Source organism: Neofelis nebulosa, chromosome 1, assembly GCF_028018385.1.
Source record: "Neofelis nebulosa isolate mNeoNeb1 chromosome 1, mNeoNeb1.pri, whole genome shotgun sequence".
NCBI lineage: Eukaryota > Metazoa > Chordata > Mammalia > Carnivora > Felidae > Neofelis > Neofelis nebulosa.
Window position 1 is genome coordinate 70188533 of NC_080782.1, and position 19974 is coordinate 70208506.

General features: G+C 38.2%; 1 protein-coding gene across 2 annotated transcripts in view; it reads right to left on the reverse strand.

The window, feature by feature from the left end:
* The window catches only part of MAN2A1 (mannosidase alpha class 2A member 1), a 167627-nt gene that overhangs the window by 112167 nt on the left and 35486 nt on the right, over positions 1-19974 (reverse strand). For both annotated transcript variants that reach the window (XM_058725288.1, XM_058725294.1), the window contains exon 4: positions 14256-14427. In XM_058725288.1, the coding sequence (XP_058581271.1) occupies positions 14256-14427 (172 nt within the window). The remainder of the gene's footprint in view (positions 1-14255; positions 14428-19974) is intronic.

The following is a 19974-nucleotide window of genomic DNA, read 5'->3' on the forward strand; positions in this document are numbered from 1 at the left end:
TTCATGGGAAGTACCTAATAAGAAAAGTAAAATCTGTTTTAAGATTCCTCATATAGGAATAATTGGGGAAATTCGTCATATACTTGCCAATATTGTTGATGCCTGTCTTTAAAGATTTAGTACACGAGGCACAAATGGCAAATGAGTTATCTCCCATCATTTCTTCCTCACTTCATTCCAGCCATACTCCTTTTTTTAGTTCACTGTCCGTGCAATCTTTCTTCCTGGAATAATACCACCTCCCCCCAGAAACCATCTACCTCACTGGCTCTTACAGATCCACTGGGAGCCCGTTGTAGCCACCATATCCCATCCCACCTAAATTGTTATCTTTCATGAAAACCCTAAAATTTCTTTCATAGCATTTATCACAAAACCTAATTACACACTGTCTGTTTACTGTCTTTCTCCCTCAACAGACTGTAGGCTGCATGAAGGCAGGAGTCTCCTCCGGTATGGTCAATATTTACTACTCAGGGTTCCTTTTAGAAAAGGGTACCAAGACCTCATAAGACAAGTGAACAAAGAATGTGAAGCATTTATTTCAGAAATTCTTGGCTCCCCAAACTGAAAAGAAATTTAGTCTCACTCAGAAGGAAGTGCAAATTACTTCAATGAGATGCCATGTTTACTCATCACACTGGAAACATCAAAATGTTGTGTGTGATGTCACACTATGACATCAAGGATGTATGGACACAGGTATTGTCACATATTGCTGGCAATAACTATCAAATTTTAAAATGCATATATACTTCTGTACATATTCATTAAAAAAGTCAAGAAGTATTTTAAAGTATAAAAATAAACAAAAGCATTATGTACACTACATATGAAGATACATTCCATGCATTCACAAAAGACCAGAAATAAAACTACATGGGCATCCATCGCAAAGAGTTAAATAAATTAAGGTCCACTGATAATATAGATTTTTATACCATCTTTAAAAAAGGAGCTCTTCAGAAGCACCTAGGTGGCTCAGTCAGTTAAGCATCTGACTTTATCTCAGGTCATGATCTCGCAGTTCATGAGTTTAAGCTCCACGATGGGCTCTGTGCTGACAGCTCAGAGCCTGGATCCTGCTTCGGATTCTGTGTCTCCCTCTCTCTCTGCTTCTCCCCCAGTCACATTCTGTCTCTCTCTCTCAGAAATAAACATTAAGAAAAATTTTTAATAAATAAACAAACATAAAAAAAGAGGGCGGAGGGTGGGCTCTTCTCTCCTGGAAGGTTCTCCAAGATATTAAGGTTAAAAAGCATGGTACATACACAAAAATAAACTCAAAATGGATGAAAGACCTAAATGTGAGACAGGAAATCATCAAAATCCTACAGAAGAAAGCAGGCAACAACCTCTTTGACCTCAACCGCAGCAATTTCTTACTCGACACATCTCCAAAGGCAAGAGAATTAAAAGCAAAAGGCCTCATCAAGATAAAAGGTTTCTGCACTGCAAAGGAAACAAACAACAAAACTGAAAGGCAACCAACGGAATGGGAAAAGATATTTGCAAATGACATATCGGATAAAGGGCTAGTATCCAAAATCTATAAGGAACTTACCAAACTCAACACCCAAAAAACAAATAACCCAGTGAAGAAATGGGCAGAAGACATAAATAGACATTTTTCCAAAGAAGACATCCAGATGGCCAACAGATACATAAAAAGATGCTCGACATCACTCATCATTAGGGAAATATAAATCAAAGCCAAACTGAGATACCACCTCATACCAGTCAGAGCAGTTAAAATGAACAAATCAGGGGACTATAGATGCTGGTGAGGATGTGGAGAAATGGGAACCCTCTTGCACTGTTGGTGGGAATACAAACTGATGCAGCTACTCTGGAAAACAGTGTGGAGGTTCCTCAAAAAATTAAAAATAGATCTACCCTATGACCCAGCAATAGCACTGCTAGGAATTTACCCAAGGGGCATACAGGATTGCTGATGCACAGGGGCACTTGTACCCCAATGTTTACAGCAGCACTTTCAACAATAGCCAAATTATGGAAAGAGCCTAAATGTCCATCAACTGATGAATAGATAAAGAAGACGTGGTTTATGCATAAAATGGAATACTGCTTGGCAATGAGAAAGAATGAAATCATGCCATTTGCACCAGTGTGGATGGAACTGGAAGGTATCATTATGCTAAGTGAAATAAGTCAGAGAAGGACAGATTTCATGTTTTCACTCATATGTGGATCTTGAGAAACTCAACAGAAGACCATCAGGAAAGAGGAAGGGGAAAATAGTTACAAACAGAGAGGGAGGGAGGCAAACCACAAGAGACTCCTAAATACAGAGAACAAACTGAGGGTGGATGCGGGGCGGGGGAGAGGGAAAATGGGTGCTGGGCATTGAGGAGGGCACTTGTTGAGATGAGCACCAGGTGTTGTTTGTAAGCCAATCTGACAATAAATTATATTCATAATTTTTTTTTTTAAAAGCATGGTACAATACACATTAGTATGGAAATTAAAAATAGAAACAAAACAAATAAAAAAAAAACCCACAGCAAATAGATTCTGATGAGGATGCAAAGTAAATGGAAACCTTGTACATTATGGGTAGCAATGTAAAATGGTGCAATTGCTGTGGGAAACAACATGGGGGTCCTGCATGTCCTATTTAAACATAGGATTACTACATGATCCAGTAATTCCACTGCTGGACAGATACACAAAAGAATTAAAAGCAGGGACCTGAACAGATATTTGTATACCTATGCTCATAGCAGTATTATTCACAAGAGCCAAAAGGTAGAAATAACCCAGGGGTGCCTGGGTGGCTCAGTCAGTTAAGCATCTGACTCTTAGTGGCTCAGGTCATGATCTCATGGTTCCTAAGTTTCAGCCCCGCGCTGGGCTCTGTGCTATTAGTGCAGAGCCTGCTTGGGATTCACTCTATCCCCCTCTCAAAATAAGATAAACTTAAAAAAAGAAAAAAGAAAAGAACAGAAAGAAACTACCCAAATGTCCTTTGATGGATGAATAGATAAACAAAATGTGGTAAATCATGCAATGAATTATCCTGATTCAGCCTTAAAAAGGAAGGGAATTCTGACACATTTCAATATGGGTGAACCTTGAAGACTTTATGCAGAGTGAAGCAAAGCCAGACACAATGAGACACATACTATATGATTCCACTTATGAGGTACCTGAAGTCGGCAAACTTCTCGAAACAGAAAATAGAATGGTGGTTGCCAGGGGCTGAGGTGAAGGTGAATGTCAAGTTCTTAACAGGTACGCAGTTACAGTCTGAGATGATGAAAAAGTTCTAGAGACAGAGGAAAGTTATGGCTGCACAGCAATGTGAATGGACCTAATGCTACCAAATGGTACACATAAAATCACTAAAGTGGTAAATTTTATGTTATGAATATTTTACCACAATTTAAAAAAAAACTCCTAAAAAAATCGGTACAATGTGCACAGCATGCTGCCATTTGCATAATACACATGCATATGTCTTTGTACATATGTATATATTACATATATTTTCCTGTATATCTAGAAAATAAGTTTGTTCACAGCAGCTGTGTCCCGTGGGAAGAACTAGATGACATGGAGACAGGGGTGGTTTATCTCTTACCCTTCACTATGTACCCTGCATATACTTGGACTTACATTAAAACATTAATGAAAAATTTTTCTAAACTATAAATGTGATACTCTGATTTCTCCTAAGCATTGAAAACTAACACAGCCATAGCATAAGATGGTCATGAAATTTTATTTAAGAATATTTCCCACATTAGATGGCTCAATTAATCATTTCTGTAAAGTATTAATAAGAGGATGTTCTTTATGCAAATTGGTGTAGCCACTGTGGAAAACAGTATGGAAGTTCCTGAAAAAATTAAAAATAGAACTACCCTATGACCCAGCAATTACACGACTAAGTATTTTTACCCAAAGGATACAAAAATACTAATCCGAAGGGATACATGCACCCCGATGTTTATAGCAGCATTATCAACAATAGCCATTTATGGGAAAAGCCCAAATGTCCATAGACTGATAAGTGGATAAAGAAGAAGTGGTATAAAAAGAATGAAATCTTGCCATTTGCAACAACGTGGATAGAGCTAGAGAGTATCATTCTAAGTGAAATTAGTCACAGAAAGACAAATAGTGTATGATTTCACTCATATGTGGAATTTAAGAAACAAAACAAATGCTCATAGAAGGAAAAAAGAGAGAGACAAACCAAGAAACAGATTCTTGGGTGTAGAGAACAAACTGATGGTTACCAGAGAGAAGATGGGTGAGGGATTGCGTTAATTAGTTGATGGGAATTAAGCACTTGTGATGAGCACTGGGTGTTGTATGTAAGTGTTGAATCACTAAATTGTACACATAAAACTAATATTACACTGTGTGTTAGCTGCTGGAATTTAAATAAAAACTTAAAAAAAATGAAAAGAAAAGAGGCTATCCTTTAAATATTTCACTGTATAGTAAATATTACTTCATGTTCTCATTCTCCAAAATAAAATAAATGTTCATTCAAAATGAATCAGAAAATACATAAGAGGTTAAGGAATAGAATTTAAAAATCTAAATATCTTGCTATAAATGCATAAGGGGTCATGGTAGAGTTTTTAACCAACTTATTTTACTTAATACTATACCATGAGCAACCTATCTTTCCATATTAATAAATAGACCTATCATTATTTTAGGGCTGCAATGTATTTTCTAAAAGACTTTTAATTGAGACAACAACACACAATATACATGTGTTTAGTCTGATCAGCTTTGACAACTGTTTACATCCCTGTAATCACCAAAACAAGATATGGACTATTTCCATTAACTCAGAGAGTTCCTTCATGCCTCTTTCCAATCGTTTCCTACCTCAACTGCCCCCAAAGAGAAAGACATTCTTCTTACTTCATGATTTCCATCATAATAGATAAGCTGAGCTACTCTTACACTTCATAAAATAAAATCATACACTATTTACTCTTCTGCATCAGGCTTTTTTTTTTTTTTTGCTTTATACGTTTAGAACGTATTACATATTAATACGTTTTTATTTAGAACGTATTTACATATTACTATGCATCTCAGTAATTCATTATTTTTCATCGTTGAGGAGTATTCCATTGCACAAATATGCCACAAGTTTTTCATCTATTATCTTGTTGATGGGCATTTGAAATGTTTCCAGTTTGAAGTTACTAGGAAAACTTCCCTATGAAAATGTGTGAACAAGTCTTTTTGTGAGCATGTTTTCATTTCTCTTAGATAAATTCCTAGGAGGGGGCTCCTAGGCCACATGATGTATGTTTAACTCTGGAAAACTCTAGTGGCTTTCAGAGAGCAGTTGTACCATTTTACATTCCCACTGGCAATAGGGCAGTTCCAACTGCTGCACCTTCTTCGTCAACTCTTGGTGTTGGCAGTCTTCTTGATTTTAGCCATTCTAAAAGGTTGGGGACAGAATCTTAGAGTAGTTATAATTTGCATCTTCCTGATGACCGTACATTACCCAGCCCAAGCACACACACTTTCCTCCACACTGCTGCAGCCTCAGACACTGCGTCCAGGTGTTTGAACATGCCAAGCTCTTACTAATCCCTGGCCCATAATCACAATTCTCTTCTCATACCCTGGAATTCCTTCCCCACCCTCTGCCACCTCCTACATACCTGGCTAATTCTAATCGCCTTTCAGGTTTCAGCTTGAATACCACCACCTGCTTCAGGAAGTCTTCCAAGACCCCCTTCACGCATCCATAGAAGGAAAACACTTGATTGTGATACTGCATTTAATTATATGTCTTCCCTGCTCTGCCTTGAAGGATGGGATCAGGTCTGTCTTACTGATCACCTATATCCCTGGAGTCTAGCACAGTAAATATTTATTGAATGAAAAGTGGAGTCAATAAGGGAAGGTTTTGGAAATAAGATAATAAAATATTGTCTCAGCTGGGTCTTGAAAAATGAGTAATACTGAGATTAACCAGTGCACAAAGGGGGAAAAAAAAAACCCAAACAAACTCTAAGCTCAACTGACAGGCAAATTCCTAAGCAAGAAATAGCAAGAGTCTGCAGACACCCACGTGGCTCAGAAGGGCTGAGTGATGGGAGGTAAGGGTGGACAAGCAGGGAGGAATCAGAGAGCAAAAGCCAGTGTGTGCCAGACAGAGGACATAGATCTGTACCTTTTGACACTGAAGCATCACTGAAGCATTTTAAAGCCAAGAAGCGACATGGACAAAATCATTTATTACAAGCCTAACTCCTGGTGAAATGGAGAACACCTGCAAGAGGCACAACTAGAAACGGGAAGACCAGGTGGAGGTTTTCAGAATAGCAGGAAACGAAGAGTAATGGGGCTGGAGCTGGGATTCAGAGCACAGAAATACTAAGGAGGCACAACTCACAAGGCTTGGGGACTGACTGGATGTAGCCTGAGGGCCAGTGGGAAGGTAGAGCACACAATAGGTCAGGGCACCGGCTCCAGGTCAAGACTGTCTGGCTCTGGTCCTCATGCCATACTTACTAGCTGGAGGACCCTAGGTGCATCCCTTAACACCTCTGCCTCAGTTTCCTCATAAGGAAACCTAAGTCATCTTAATTCATAAGAAAGCTATGGGACCAACTCAGTAAATACATGTAAATGCTTACACCATGTCTGGTATACATTAAGCACTCAGGAAGTGTTAGCTGTTACTATTATAACTAAATAGGGAAAAAAAGAAGTTGAGGTTGGAGCTTTGGCTCTGGAAGCAGCCCAAACACCCAGTAATTAAAACAATAGTGTGGATGAGCCTGCAAGGTGAAGAAGAGAACAAGGGATGCCACCCCACAGGTGAGAAAAGGGACATTTAGGAAATGAGCAGAGGAAGAAACTGAGGAGATGAAAAAGGAATGCTCAGCAAAGCAGGAATAGGAACAGGAGAGAAAGAGCTCCAGGTCACAGAAGACAAAAATGGGAAGAATTTCAATGAGACTAGAGCGATCAGGGTCGTTGCTGTGAAGAGTCCTCCCAGGAGGATTGAGGAAACATCCGATGCTGGTAGTCCCTCATGGCTTTTGCCAGTATCCACCATGTAAAGAGAAGCCACCAGCTGAAGTCACTGAGGGGTGGAAGAAAAGCAAAGCGGCCTCACTGGAAGTGAACAGGGATTGGACAAAGTGGGGAAGGAATACATACTTTTTCAAATACACATATGCTGCTGCTTCAACTATTAGCACTGAAGTTATTTTAGACACCGGTGAACTGCTTTGATTCCTTTGATGAAATGTTATGTATCTTTAGGCTCTAAACTCAATCCAAATCTGCAATTTACCTTGAACATCACAAGACACACTGTTAACTTCTCATTGCTCTGCAAATTTTACAGCAGCCTTTGGTCAAACACCATAAAATCTGACCTGTATAAAATGTATAATAAGTTAGCCTGTATAAGAACTTTTTCTAGAAACTGAAACCCAAAATGTACATCAATAAGTTAGGATTTATATTATTTAAGAATGTAATCTCAAACATTTCTCTGATTTCAATAAGCAAACAGAGGGTTAAGAAAAGAGAATAGAAGGTTCACTTAAATATAGACCTAGGAAAAAAGATGTAAGAGAAGGGTAGAGAGATTAAAGATTTTGCATTCCTGGCAAAGCAATGAAACCCAGCAAGGTGACGAAGATAAAATATCTTCATTAACTGTAACTTCCATAACAATGCACCGATGGTACCCTTCCTCCCAGCATGTATCTGAAGCCTTATTTCATACCAAAAGGTCCACACAGGGAAGCTGGTCAAGACTCTGGTAAACACACAAACTATTCTAGGTTCTTACAACTCATGGGGCTTCTTCACTGAACACCAGTCTCAACAGCAGGAGCACATACACTGTAAAAACTGTGTTAATGTCTCAGAGCTCAGAGAGGAAAAATGAATATGTAATATGCTGGGTGCTAGTCAAAGGAAATGCTAAGGCTAATGTTTCAGCTGCTTGACTCTGAATAAGGATTCACATTTTGATGTATTATAAACATCATGCAGTATTTAACTGCATTTAGCCGAAAAATATTCAAATACGAAGCCTAAAAAGTAAAAAGAATGTTAACATACTAGTCATTTTCAAAAATAAAACAAGCATAGACAGAAAATGTGCTGATTATTTAACAGGAGGCAGCTTCTTTTAAATGCACTGGCTATGTGTTACAAGTAGGCACCGTGACTATAATTGATTAAATTACACTGAATCACACACACAAAATAAAAAAGCTAGATGTTGTTTGCATGGATCTCCTTTAGTTAACTAGATTCTCATTTTTAAAAGCATGGAGCTGAATACTGCTGCCACAGGGGGTAAGAATCAAACAAGTCACTGCTAGAATAGATTATGGGATCATTTGAGTTATGTTTCTGTTAAGTTTCCACAATCAATTGGTATTCTTCAGGGACAATAAAAGCTTACATGGAACTCTGCTGGAATTAACAGGTTCTGTTCTGCAACAGCTAGCTTGCAAATTTAGGTACAGACATATAATCCATAGACTCATCTTCAAAAAGGAAAAAATAAACCATTGCATAAGCCTTATACTAGCAGTAAAAAAAAAAAAAAATCCTGTCACTACTGCCAGTTGGGACAAGCTCAGAATTTTAAATAATGAGAGCACACCTATGTATTTATTAACTTTTCCCAAAAAAACATGCATTCAGGCAAGGAGAATTAAGAATGTTATGTTTAAGTAAATGGGGGAAAAAATGCTATTACCCTCTTTCCACAGATAAATGTAATAAATGAGTAAAAGTGAAAGATTATAACAAGAAGGGAGAAAACTGTGCCAAAGCTTGACCAGAAATAAAACTCGTTTGCCCTATTGTTGCCATAAAGCAATACATTCTTCAAGCAAAATGATATCATTAAGATCAGGCCTATATTCCAGAATATTTCCCATTGCCAAAACAGCATCTCTCAAAGGAAGGTTAAGACAAAAGACTGAACATTAGATTCTAATGTGCATTCCCACTCCCAACATCTTACCATTCTCTCTTCTTGGTATTAGGTTGAATCACGTGAAACTGACATTTTCGTACATCAAAAATGGTACAATTTTGGCAATATCATACAGTTCAACCTAAGTAAAATGGCCAAGAGAAAAGAAAAAGGGATAGAAACTTGCATCCAGATAGAATCAGGTAAAGGGGACTACCCTCATGCCATAAAACTGGTGGCATTTCTGACATACTGTGGAGGTGAAAGAAAGAATTCAAGTGTGAAAGAAAGAATTCAAGTACAGACTTGCAATTGCCCTGCAAGAGAAACCAACGAGGAGTCCCGAATCATGAAGAGAAAAGACTCAGAGAGAACTGGGCAACAGCCCCTAAGTTGGAGGGCCAAGGATTGAAGCAAAGCTGAATCCTGGGACAAACACTAATCACAGTCTTCATGCTTTTCTCTTTGGGCTCTTCCTACAAAAGTCTCTCCACCCCAAGCTCTTTACTGCTACAGAGGATGGCTCCCTAATACAGCCACACTGGGAGGAACCAAGCACGGCCTCACCTTACCAAAAGCAGCAGGCAGCAAGCCCAGTTTCCTTCAGACTTGGCTGGACTCTTCCCTACACTCTTATGAAGCAGAACCTTCAGACAGGCCAAAGCTCTTACTTGGCTTACAGGTCATATTAAAAAAAAAAAAAAAAAAAAAAAAAAATGCTACATGAAGAAAGCCAATCCTGGGCTGCGCAAAGAGCAGACACTTCATAAATTTCTCCATCTTCCCACAGTCCCAGCTAGTCTCTTCCCCTCGGCTAGTGTTGCTCACATCAAGGACATATTTTCCAGCTGCTGGGCCCCTGATGCTCATGCAGCCTTTCAGAATCCAGCTCTCCAACAAAGGATATGAGCAGGGGGAAATACATCAGCTAGCTTTCTTGTTTGCAAGCAACACCTGCCGGCTCTGGAGAGCAACTGCATTGGGAGACTCTCCTGAGCACGCAAAACCGAGGACTAAAAGCCCAGGCTTAACGAAGGGCTGGAAGAAAATGAGGGGCCATGCTACAGGGATCACAGGGACCATGTCACGGATGAGAAGAGTCTTGGGAATGCACCAGTGCCGTGAGGGATGGCCTGCAACCTTCCCTCTGTGTCTGCTTCCCCTGCTTCCATCTGTCCCCCTCGCTTCACTCTCCGAAGATTCAGACCCTAGGAAATATTATACTGATCAGCTGAGCTCAGGTCATAGCTGGTCTGTCTGACCTGAGGCAGGAAGATGGAGAGTCTGACTTACGTGTGTGACAGACCATTTCCCAAAAGGAAACCAGGTGGAATGGATGCCGGCCAGCCATTTTAACCAACACCCACCACAAGGAAACAAAGTAGTCAGAACAGGAAGGAACTGGAAGCCTGCTACACTCTCTGTTTTGGGACAAATTCCAGGTGTGGACACATCTGTTATTGCTCAAGGATGAATAAAAAGGAGGAAAATACTTGGACTTACAGGGTACAATGTAAAGAATGCAGAAGGGCAAAAAACAAACAAAAACAGTTAAAACCAAGCATTCAAAGCCAGAAAAGAACACCTTCCATACCACAAAGAACTGAACCTGAGAGAGAAAAGAAACCTTAAGAAAAATCTCCCAAACACAGGAAATATAACAAAGAAATAAAAAATGCACGTGCAGAAGAGTCAGTAACCAGAAAATTTAATCCTAAAACAAAGGAAATAAAAACAGTAAGTAATAACAGCAGAAAACATAAACTGAAGATGTCTGAATTGATATATGGAAAAGTTAATAGTAAGTTATACACATACCTAGATACATGGTGAAAATTTAGAATTTTATGGATAAAACTTTTAAAATCCTAAAAACATCTGAGCAGGGAAGTGATGGGGGGGGGGGCAGGGAAGGTTAACTTCACTGAAGCAATACATTAAAAAGGTTTTTTTAATAAAACATTAATTTTATAGTTAGATGCTTTTATTAAAAGATGAAGACTAGGGGCGCCTGGGTGGCTCAGTCGGTTAAGCGTCTGACTCTCGATGTCGGCTCAGGGCACAATCTCACAGTTCATGAGATCGAGACCCATGTCAGGCTCCGCACTGACAGTGCAGAGCCTGCTTGGGATTCTCTCTCTGTCCCTCTCTCTCTGTCCCTCTCCTGTGCACAAACATGCACGCTCTCTCAAAATAAATAAATAAACATTACAAAAAATAAGATGGAGACTCTCATGATGACTTCAAAACTAAAAAATATATTCAGTGTCCAAGAGAAATACTCAGAGTGACAAATAAAAGTTAAAGTAACAAGAGCTTCCAATATTTATTAAGGACTTAGAATATGCCAGGCATTGTCCTAAGCATTTATTTCTATTCATCCAATCCTTGAAAAAAACCAGAAGAGGTCTCAATATTATCCCCACTTGACAAATGAAGAAAATGAGGTTCACAAAAGTAATATGCCCAAAGTTCACACAGTAGATGGGATTGCCAGGATTTGAATCCAGGTAGCCTCATTCCAGTGACCAGCCATTTGAACTACCACTCTAAATTGCCTGTTTTTAAGGAAAAAGGGCAGCACAAATCAGGTAAATCCAAACAACTACAAGTGACTGGTAGTAACAGCACTTTAGTTCTTAAATGGAGAAAAGATAGTTATTTGTCAATGGTGAAAGATACAATTTACAATCAAGAAGAAAGAAATACTCAGCCCAAGAGTACCCAAACCTTATAGTAACTGGCCCACAGTAGGTGTTCAGAAAGAGTTGTAGAATGAATGAACAAATGAGCTAATAAGCCAACAAAAGATCAGGCATGAACCCTTAGGTACTGAATTTGAAAAATAAAACACCTAAAATAAAAGGAAGCTGACAGGGGAACAGTGGCAAAAAACAGGTATAGTTCCTTACGTGAAAAATTTTTTGTTTCAAAAACAAAAATGTGTTCCAAAGTGATTGATTAGGGAACAAATTTTGTATTGCTTAAGTGAAATTTTGTCCCTGAGAAACAATAAGTGAAGGAGGCATAAAACTGCACCTAGCTGAACCCATTCACATAGGAATACGTAACACACACACACTCGCTCGCTCTCTCTCTCTCTCTCCGAAGTCTACCAGCTACCTCAGTCCACTGTCTTCATACCCATGCACATATGCTGAACAACTTTTGATCAGATTTCAGATAACTCACTTTCTACCACTTTGCACCAACTCACAACGTGTACCCTTGCTGACACCCATGTCCACAAGCAAGCTTTACGTCTTTTATTGTAGCATTATGTGTTTTCTTAATCATCTAACATACATAAAACTCTATTAGCATCTTTATTAGGTTCCCATCTTTTGTGTGTGCATGTCACTAACAAAGTTTTTGAGTGCTGCACCCTATCAAAAAAAGTCTGATGGATAATGATAGAAAACCAATTCCCTCCAAATTATCTTTAAATGTTTATGTCAATTTCCATCAAAACCCTTTTTTTTTTTCCTTCGGTAGGGTAGGAAGATTTTAATAATTAATTCTAAAACTCTTTGGGAAAATGAAGTGGTCACTCATTAGAAGAATTTTTCAGTAAAGAGGAGATTTTTAACTATCAATGAAGCATATCAAACCACAAATGCAAACAGAAAAGTCCATGAAAGAGGTCAGGAAGCCCAGAAATCAGCGCATATTTAAAGACAATAAAAAAAAAAAAAAAAAAAAAAAAAAAAAAAATATGTTAAGGGGCGCCTGGGTGGCGCAGTCGGTTAAGCGTCCGACTTCAGCCAGGTCACGATCTCGCGGTCTGTGAGTTCGAGCCCCGCGTCAGGCTCTGGGCTGATGGGCTCGGAGCCTGGAGCCTGTTTCCGATTCTGTGTCTCCCTCTCTCTCTGCCCCTCCCCCGTTCATGCTATGTCTCTCTCTGTCCCAAAAATAAATAATAAAAACCGTTGAAAAAAAAAAAATAAAGACAATAAAGATGGCACATCAAATCAGTAGGAAAAAACCGGGACATTTTAGATCTTAGGAAAGCGGCAGAGCACAGCATGGGAGGGAAACCTGTGGGGCTGGACAGGCTGCACCAGATAGCACAACAGCACGGCACGTCCCAGCTGGGTGACCCTGGACGACCAGTGTCTCTATCTGTAAAATGAGGACAGTCATTGTATCTACTTCACAGGACCGCTGCAAGGATTACCCGTTATCATTTGTGAAGTATCAGAACAGGCGCTAAAACAGTGAGCACTGTACATGTGATACTAAATAAAAGAAAGCAATGCATGCTAAGATAATCTTTATACTCTTGGGAGCAGAGAGGAGGGAGGCATGGGGATCAGAACCTCCCACCATACCATATTAAAAAGATAAATTCCAGGATTTTAAAAAGTGAATGATAAAAAGTTAAACTGGGTGGAAAAAAAGGACTCTTCCTCTGATCTCTAGATTGGGAAAAACCTTTTAAAATATGACAGTAAAGCTATCAAGAAAACAGATTGATATGTTTGATTACAATAAAATGTTTAAAGCATGTATATGAAATGCTGAGATTTAAGAAAATAACTTGAGAAAAAATAAGGGTTAACGCATGTGTGTACAAACTTACAAATCAGTAAGAAGAAAAGTATACCCTCAAGCAATTCACAAAAAACTTTGCCTGTACATATGAGAAAGTACATAACATTATCAGTAATCAAATTTTCAAATTAAAATATTTCAGCCACCATCAGGGCACCTGGGTGGCTCACTGGGCTCAGGTCATGATCTCACGGTTCATGAGTTTGAGCCTCGCATGAGGCTCTGTGCTGACAGCTCAGAGCCTGGAGCCTGCTTCGGATTCTGTGTCTCCCTCTCTCTCTGACCCTCCCCCGCTCACCTTCTCTCTCACTCTCTCTTAAAGATGAATAAACCTTAAAAAAATTTTTTAAATATTTCAACCACAAAATTGGTCAAAGTTTTAGAAAAAAAATATATTGGTGACCAAAACGCAGAGACACTGGTACATGGAAACAATCTTTCCAGGGGTCACTTTGATTATATGCTTCAAAAAGCATTTAAAATATTAAGCCCCTCTGACCTAGTAATTCAATTTCTGGGACAGAGTTGGAACATTAGGATTTCAATAGAACAGTTTCAAGTCACTTTTCCACAGATGAAGCAGAATCAAAGAAAAAAAAGATTTGGAGAAATATTTTAAATTTCAGATAGAAGGCTAAGAATTTTCATCCTCTAAAAATTCAACACGTGTTTCACTGTATAATTAATTAATATTACCAAATTGCAAAAAAAAAAAAAAAATCTTAAAACAAACCTTTTAACAGCATCCTTCTTCGGCTTATCTATAGTATCCCACCACTTTGAAAGGTAAGAAATCTCAGACCACATAAATTTCCTCCGTGAGTCTTCTTTCAGCTTGATGACCATGTTATTAAAAATATACTGAGTCATCTCTCTAAAGTAGTCATCAAAAGTCTTCAACCAACCTAAATCAAAACACAAATATACAACAAAGGTCTGATTCATATGTCTGATTTCAACTCAGTCACATTCCATTACATGACCTTTGGATGCCCTTAGATGTTTCATTCATATGAAGACACATTTACAAATTTCACAAATATTTCAAGTAGTGAATTTCAAGTAGTGAAATTCCATTTGAATGCACATGACACTCAAAAAGACACCAATGCTACAATAACAAAAATACCCTGAAATCTGTACAAAGTCAGAAAGAAATGAGAAAAATGAGACAAATGACCTGAGGAAAAAAAGCATTTATTTATGCATGATAATTATAGTACCTGATTCAATTATGTATAATTTATCTCTAATGTAAGGAATTTGTCTTCATTTTAAAAATCTGAACAGCGTTAACAAGTTGGCAGTACTGTTCTCATCATATGGAATTAAGAGTGTATCCTTTCATACCACATCTGAAATTCTCTCCCCATTTTAGTAAGTGAAACTAAGAAAATCGTAAGTACAAACTATATCTAAAAGCCAGCAGCAAAGCAATAAGGTAATTAACAGCACTATTATGAATACAGAGAAGTAGAATTCTGCCAAGCACAGGCATTAGTTTCCAAAGGCTGCAAATTACTCCATTTTTTGGAAGCACAGACTGACACTAATAAAACAACACAAGTGTATATGAAGTCTTTTTCAAAAGAAAATTGTAGATGTCAATGACTTAATTCTACGACTTTTCCTCCTTCTCAAATACCCTGGAAACTTTATCTAAAGATATTTGCAATTTCACTATAAAGAAACCTTTTTAACAAGACCCACAAGTCTAAGCATAGCCCTATCTGGCAGAGTATTAAAACAACCTGATAAGCGGCTGAGGCATACAGTTACCAACTCTATCTACTAGCCAAGTGGATCCTCCAAGAACAACCTCTTATCTATGAAATCTTACAGAGATAGGGGTGTTCTATACATCCAGGCTAAACTACCACTCTATTTATTTCCAAAACTCAAACATGTGGGAGGACTAAAATATAAGGAGTCAACTGGTTATTTCTTTTGTCTATAATTAAGTTAATATTTGAAGTACAGTATACTGACTGAAAAAAAAATGAAAATCTGCTAGGGCAGAGAAGACAATACAAGTATTTTGACAATACAAGCATGAGCTTCTGAAAAGGGCATTGCTACTCTGACTGTATTTCTCCCTTCTGCTTTAACTAAAATCTATCGATCTATTCATTCTAGAGTTATTTACTGAGCATGTACAAAGCGACAAGTATGAAACTAGAAGCCAAACAGGAAGGCAGTGGAAAATTGTCTTTACAGGACTTTCTTGATCTGGGGCACTTTCAAGTCACCAAAGAAGGGTACCTGGATAATTCAACTTTTCCATGCTAAAAAGCCTGCACCTATAGAAAATTCAAAGATATCTCATGAAACACTGGTCTGCAAAGAATCCCATCTTGCTTGAGGAAGGTACAAACCTGGACTCCTGTCCCAGTGCATGAAGCCAAGATCCACATCTGGATTCCCAGGGACAAGCAAAGAAAATCCAACCTACCCCTAAATGGGAATGTTCAAACTTGCTGCTGACCATGCCAAGAGAAAAAAAACATCAAGTGCTCAGACATGAGCCCAGGATATAATATAGCACTTGATAAAGATTAGTTGCTATCGTCATCATCATCATCATCATCATCATCATCATCATCATCATGTTTTTAATTGCCCGGTCCCCATCTCTATAATTGAAGCAGGTAAAAAAGGAAATAAAAGATATTTTTAACATGTAAGTTTTGAAAAGGATACCTTTATTTAGAATGTTTACACAAATTGTTCCACGTCTTAAACATACTGGTTACCCAAAATTATTGTTTGCAAAGAATTCATTCTATGCCCGTTGTAGGCTGAATTGTGTCCCCTCAACATGCCTACGTTGAAATCCTAAACCTCAGTACCTCAGAATGTGACTATATCTGGAGACAGGGTCTTTAAAGAGGTGATTAAGGTATAGTAAAGTCATGAGGGTGCGCCCTACTCCAATATGCCCTTGTAAGGACAAGCAGATAGACACAGACACACACAGAGGAAAGACAGAGGAGAGAGACCTTCAGAAGAAACCAGCACTGCCAACACCTCGATTTTGGACTTGCAGCTTCCAGAACTGTAAGGAAATAAGCCACCCAGTCTGCAGAACTTTGGTATGGCAGCCCTAGTAAACTCATATAGTCCTAGAAAAAAATGAGTGCTGCTACCATCCCAAAAATAAAGAATGCAATGTGGGAAGAATTTTTATTTTACTAAGCACTGTCATAATATCTAATTGAATATATAAAGTACCTCCATATTGCAAGACTGAACTGAAATCAAATGCACGTAAGTGACAACAATTTCTACCCCATGCTATTACTCTATATGTGCAGTAAGAACCACGTAAATTATCGAAATGGCTCTATGAGAACTACCGTCTTTAAGGCAACACTCACAACTTTTACCTACATTTTTAACAAAGAGATCAAAACTAAGCCCTAATCGTTTGGCTACTTACTCAGTAAAAGAACTACGAACAATGGAATGACTCCAAAATTAACAACAAAACTCTAGTAACCTAACATAGAAAATGAATTTAGAAGAAATCATCTTTATGAAGATGAATAAGTAACAAGTTTTTTTTTTAAGTACAATTACTTGTTTTCATCAGTTATAATTTATTATTAGCTAAGACCCTTTCAAAGAATAGTTTATCATTGGAGTTGTCATAAAGGAATCACAGTGACTGATTAACCCATTTTGCCTTCGACACTTCATTTGCCCTTCAACAATCATGCAGGATATATGTCAAAGATATTTACATGAGCCAAAGTACATGCTCAGAGATGTCAACTTAAAAGCCTTCCATAAAGCTCATCTATAATAGACATTAATATCACTACAATATAGCACAATTAATGAAGAATGAACTAAAAGATAGCCTCTTGCAGCTTTCAATATTGAGTAATCTAACAGTAAATTAGCTTTTATTGCTCTTATACAATAGAGTAATCAAGTATTCCCTTCTACACTGAATTGGCTATTTCTTTCCCTAAATTACTGTAAAACTACAACTGTATATTAACATGAGACCAATCAGAAGGATAGTATTTTATGAAAAGTTGTATGGGATGAATTTTTGTGACATAAAATTAGATTCCTACCTCTGGATTTAATAATCTTAGGACATTGAGTTGCAAACTGATTTACTTAAGTGGTCAATTCACAGCCTTTTTCTTTCCCTTGAATACACTTAGAAATTGAACCAGGGCTAGAACAGCACACAGAAAACCTTTCCATTTACTGTTTTCCACTCTGACAACACTCTAACCCATAAAACAGCTAATCACTACTTTTAAGTAAGTGAGGAAATATCTGCAACAAAGAATACACAATTAGAAGTTCTGTAAAGGATGAATAACTCTAAATTTGCTCTATGTTATCATAAAAAAAGTTAAGTTCTAAGGACGCCTGGGTGGTTCCAGTCGGTTAAGTGCCGACTCTGGACTTTGGCTCAGGTCATGATCTCCCGTTCCTGAGTTCAAGTCTTGTGTCAGGTTTGGGATTCTCTCTCCCCTCTCTCTCTGCCCCTCCCCCACCCACTTGCACACGCACAAGAGCGTGCACATGCGCTCTATCTCTCAAAATAAAGAAATAAAACTTGAAAGAATTTAATTTCTATAATATAAAGCCTAGTAATGTTGAAAGCTCTACTGCTTATTTTTAATGTGCATGAACAATTAAGCACTTAGTGACCGTTCGCTGACAAACCACCATTTTTAGAAATTTGACTCCTGATCTAGCTTTGTAGTCTGAAGACCTTGTGGCAATTTCATCCTCTGGAGGAGCACTTAGTTTTATTTGGTTCAAGGGCATACACAGCACTGATTTAGGACCTGGGCAAGGGTATCTCACCCTGAGCCCTGGACTTGAGGGATCTTCCTTTTCTTCCTCTGACCACATCCCTTTCACAAGGCAAAGAAAGAACTGCCCACCCAGAGCCCGCCTTGACCTGCCCTCCTAAGCACCATGACGCAGAAATGTGTCCAAATAGCCCCAAGCCAGTTTCTAGAGCCCGGAAGGGGCCTTCTATAGGTCTTTCTAAAGGACAGTTGACCTGGAGGTGGTAATCTCTGTAGCCTGAGCAATGGCCAGGGGGATACAGTTTGCAGGGATGTGGGAAAAGTGCTGGCGTGTCTGTGCATCTGTGAGCAAAGCCCCTCCTGGTTTAGGACAGGGCCATTTCTGGGAAAGGAGGTTGGGCTGCCCCACAGGCTGGCTTTTCCCACACAAACTCAACACATTCCAGTGGGGAACTGGAGCCCCAGCAATCTCAACCCACATGTGGCCTTCCTGATAACTGTGCTATTCCTCAAAGTAGGAGGAAAAGACCTATTCTACTTATCATGTATCAGTTTGATTTATAACTTTTGAATGTTTACACAAAGGGTCTGAGGGCATCCACATATTTTTACACCAAGTCCTACAAATTTGGGAACCTACAACCTGAACTCCCAACCAGTCAATTCTCATGAATCTAGCACCCGGTATGAAGACTACACCATCAAAAGTTGAATAAGTACATGATAGATGAGTGAAATGTATAGCCAAAAGAATAGGGGAAAAGGGTATATAGAGTATAAATACAAATTTATTACTTCAACTAGAAATGAAACAAAAAGGAAAAGACACCACACACACACACACACACACACACACACACACACACAATTAGCTCTAACATAGCCACTGTCTGTTCTGCTAACCTAATCATCTTTGATCAATATCTTTAAGTTACGAGCTTATATTTAAAAAGGCTCTGTCAGCCCTAAGATGATTTAAAAGATGCATCCCAAAGAAGTCATGCCCCTCAAATCATCGTTACACTGTTGTGGTTTCCACTACTATGACAATTATTTTTTAATGACTACATTAATTCTACTCACTTAACCAACTGTTAAGAAAAGATAATAAATCTTGCATAAAAAATAATTATAACAAGATAATAAACATTTAAAAACTGCAACTTAAGCTTCATGTTACTTCCATTTTAACATAGTATTCTCTAATTTAAAAATAAGTACAAAGAGGATTCATAAAACAAGAAAGCTTCTTTATTTTAGTAATGAAGTCATCGTCTACCAACAAATGATCAACAGGCTTCTTCCATCACTTGTCAAATCCTTCCATATTTGATTGTAACATCCAGTCTTAACACTTAAGACACTGCATACCATGTTAATTGGTATTATCATAACTCAAACAATAAACTGAGTTTTAATTAATGTCCTGTTCTAGTTTATCCATTCACACACAAATCAAACATCTAATAAGACAAAGCAAAAAAGCTAATAAATGAAAACAGATTCTACAGTAAAAATAAGAACAAAATGCTATGGGAATAAAGAAGTGATAAATTCCTAGCAGAAGGACAGAAGATTCTTAGAATAGTCATCATGTGGATAGAGGGAAAAGGGGGTAGATCCCAAATAGAAGCAAGGGCATATGGAAAAGACACTAAGCCATGAAGT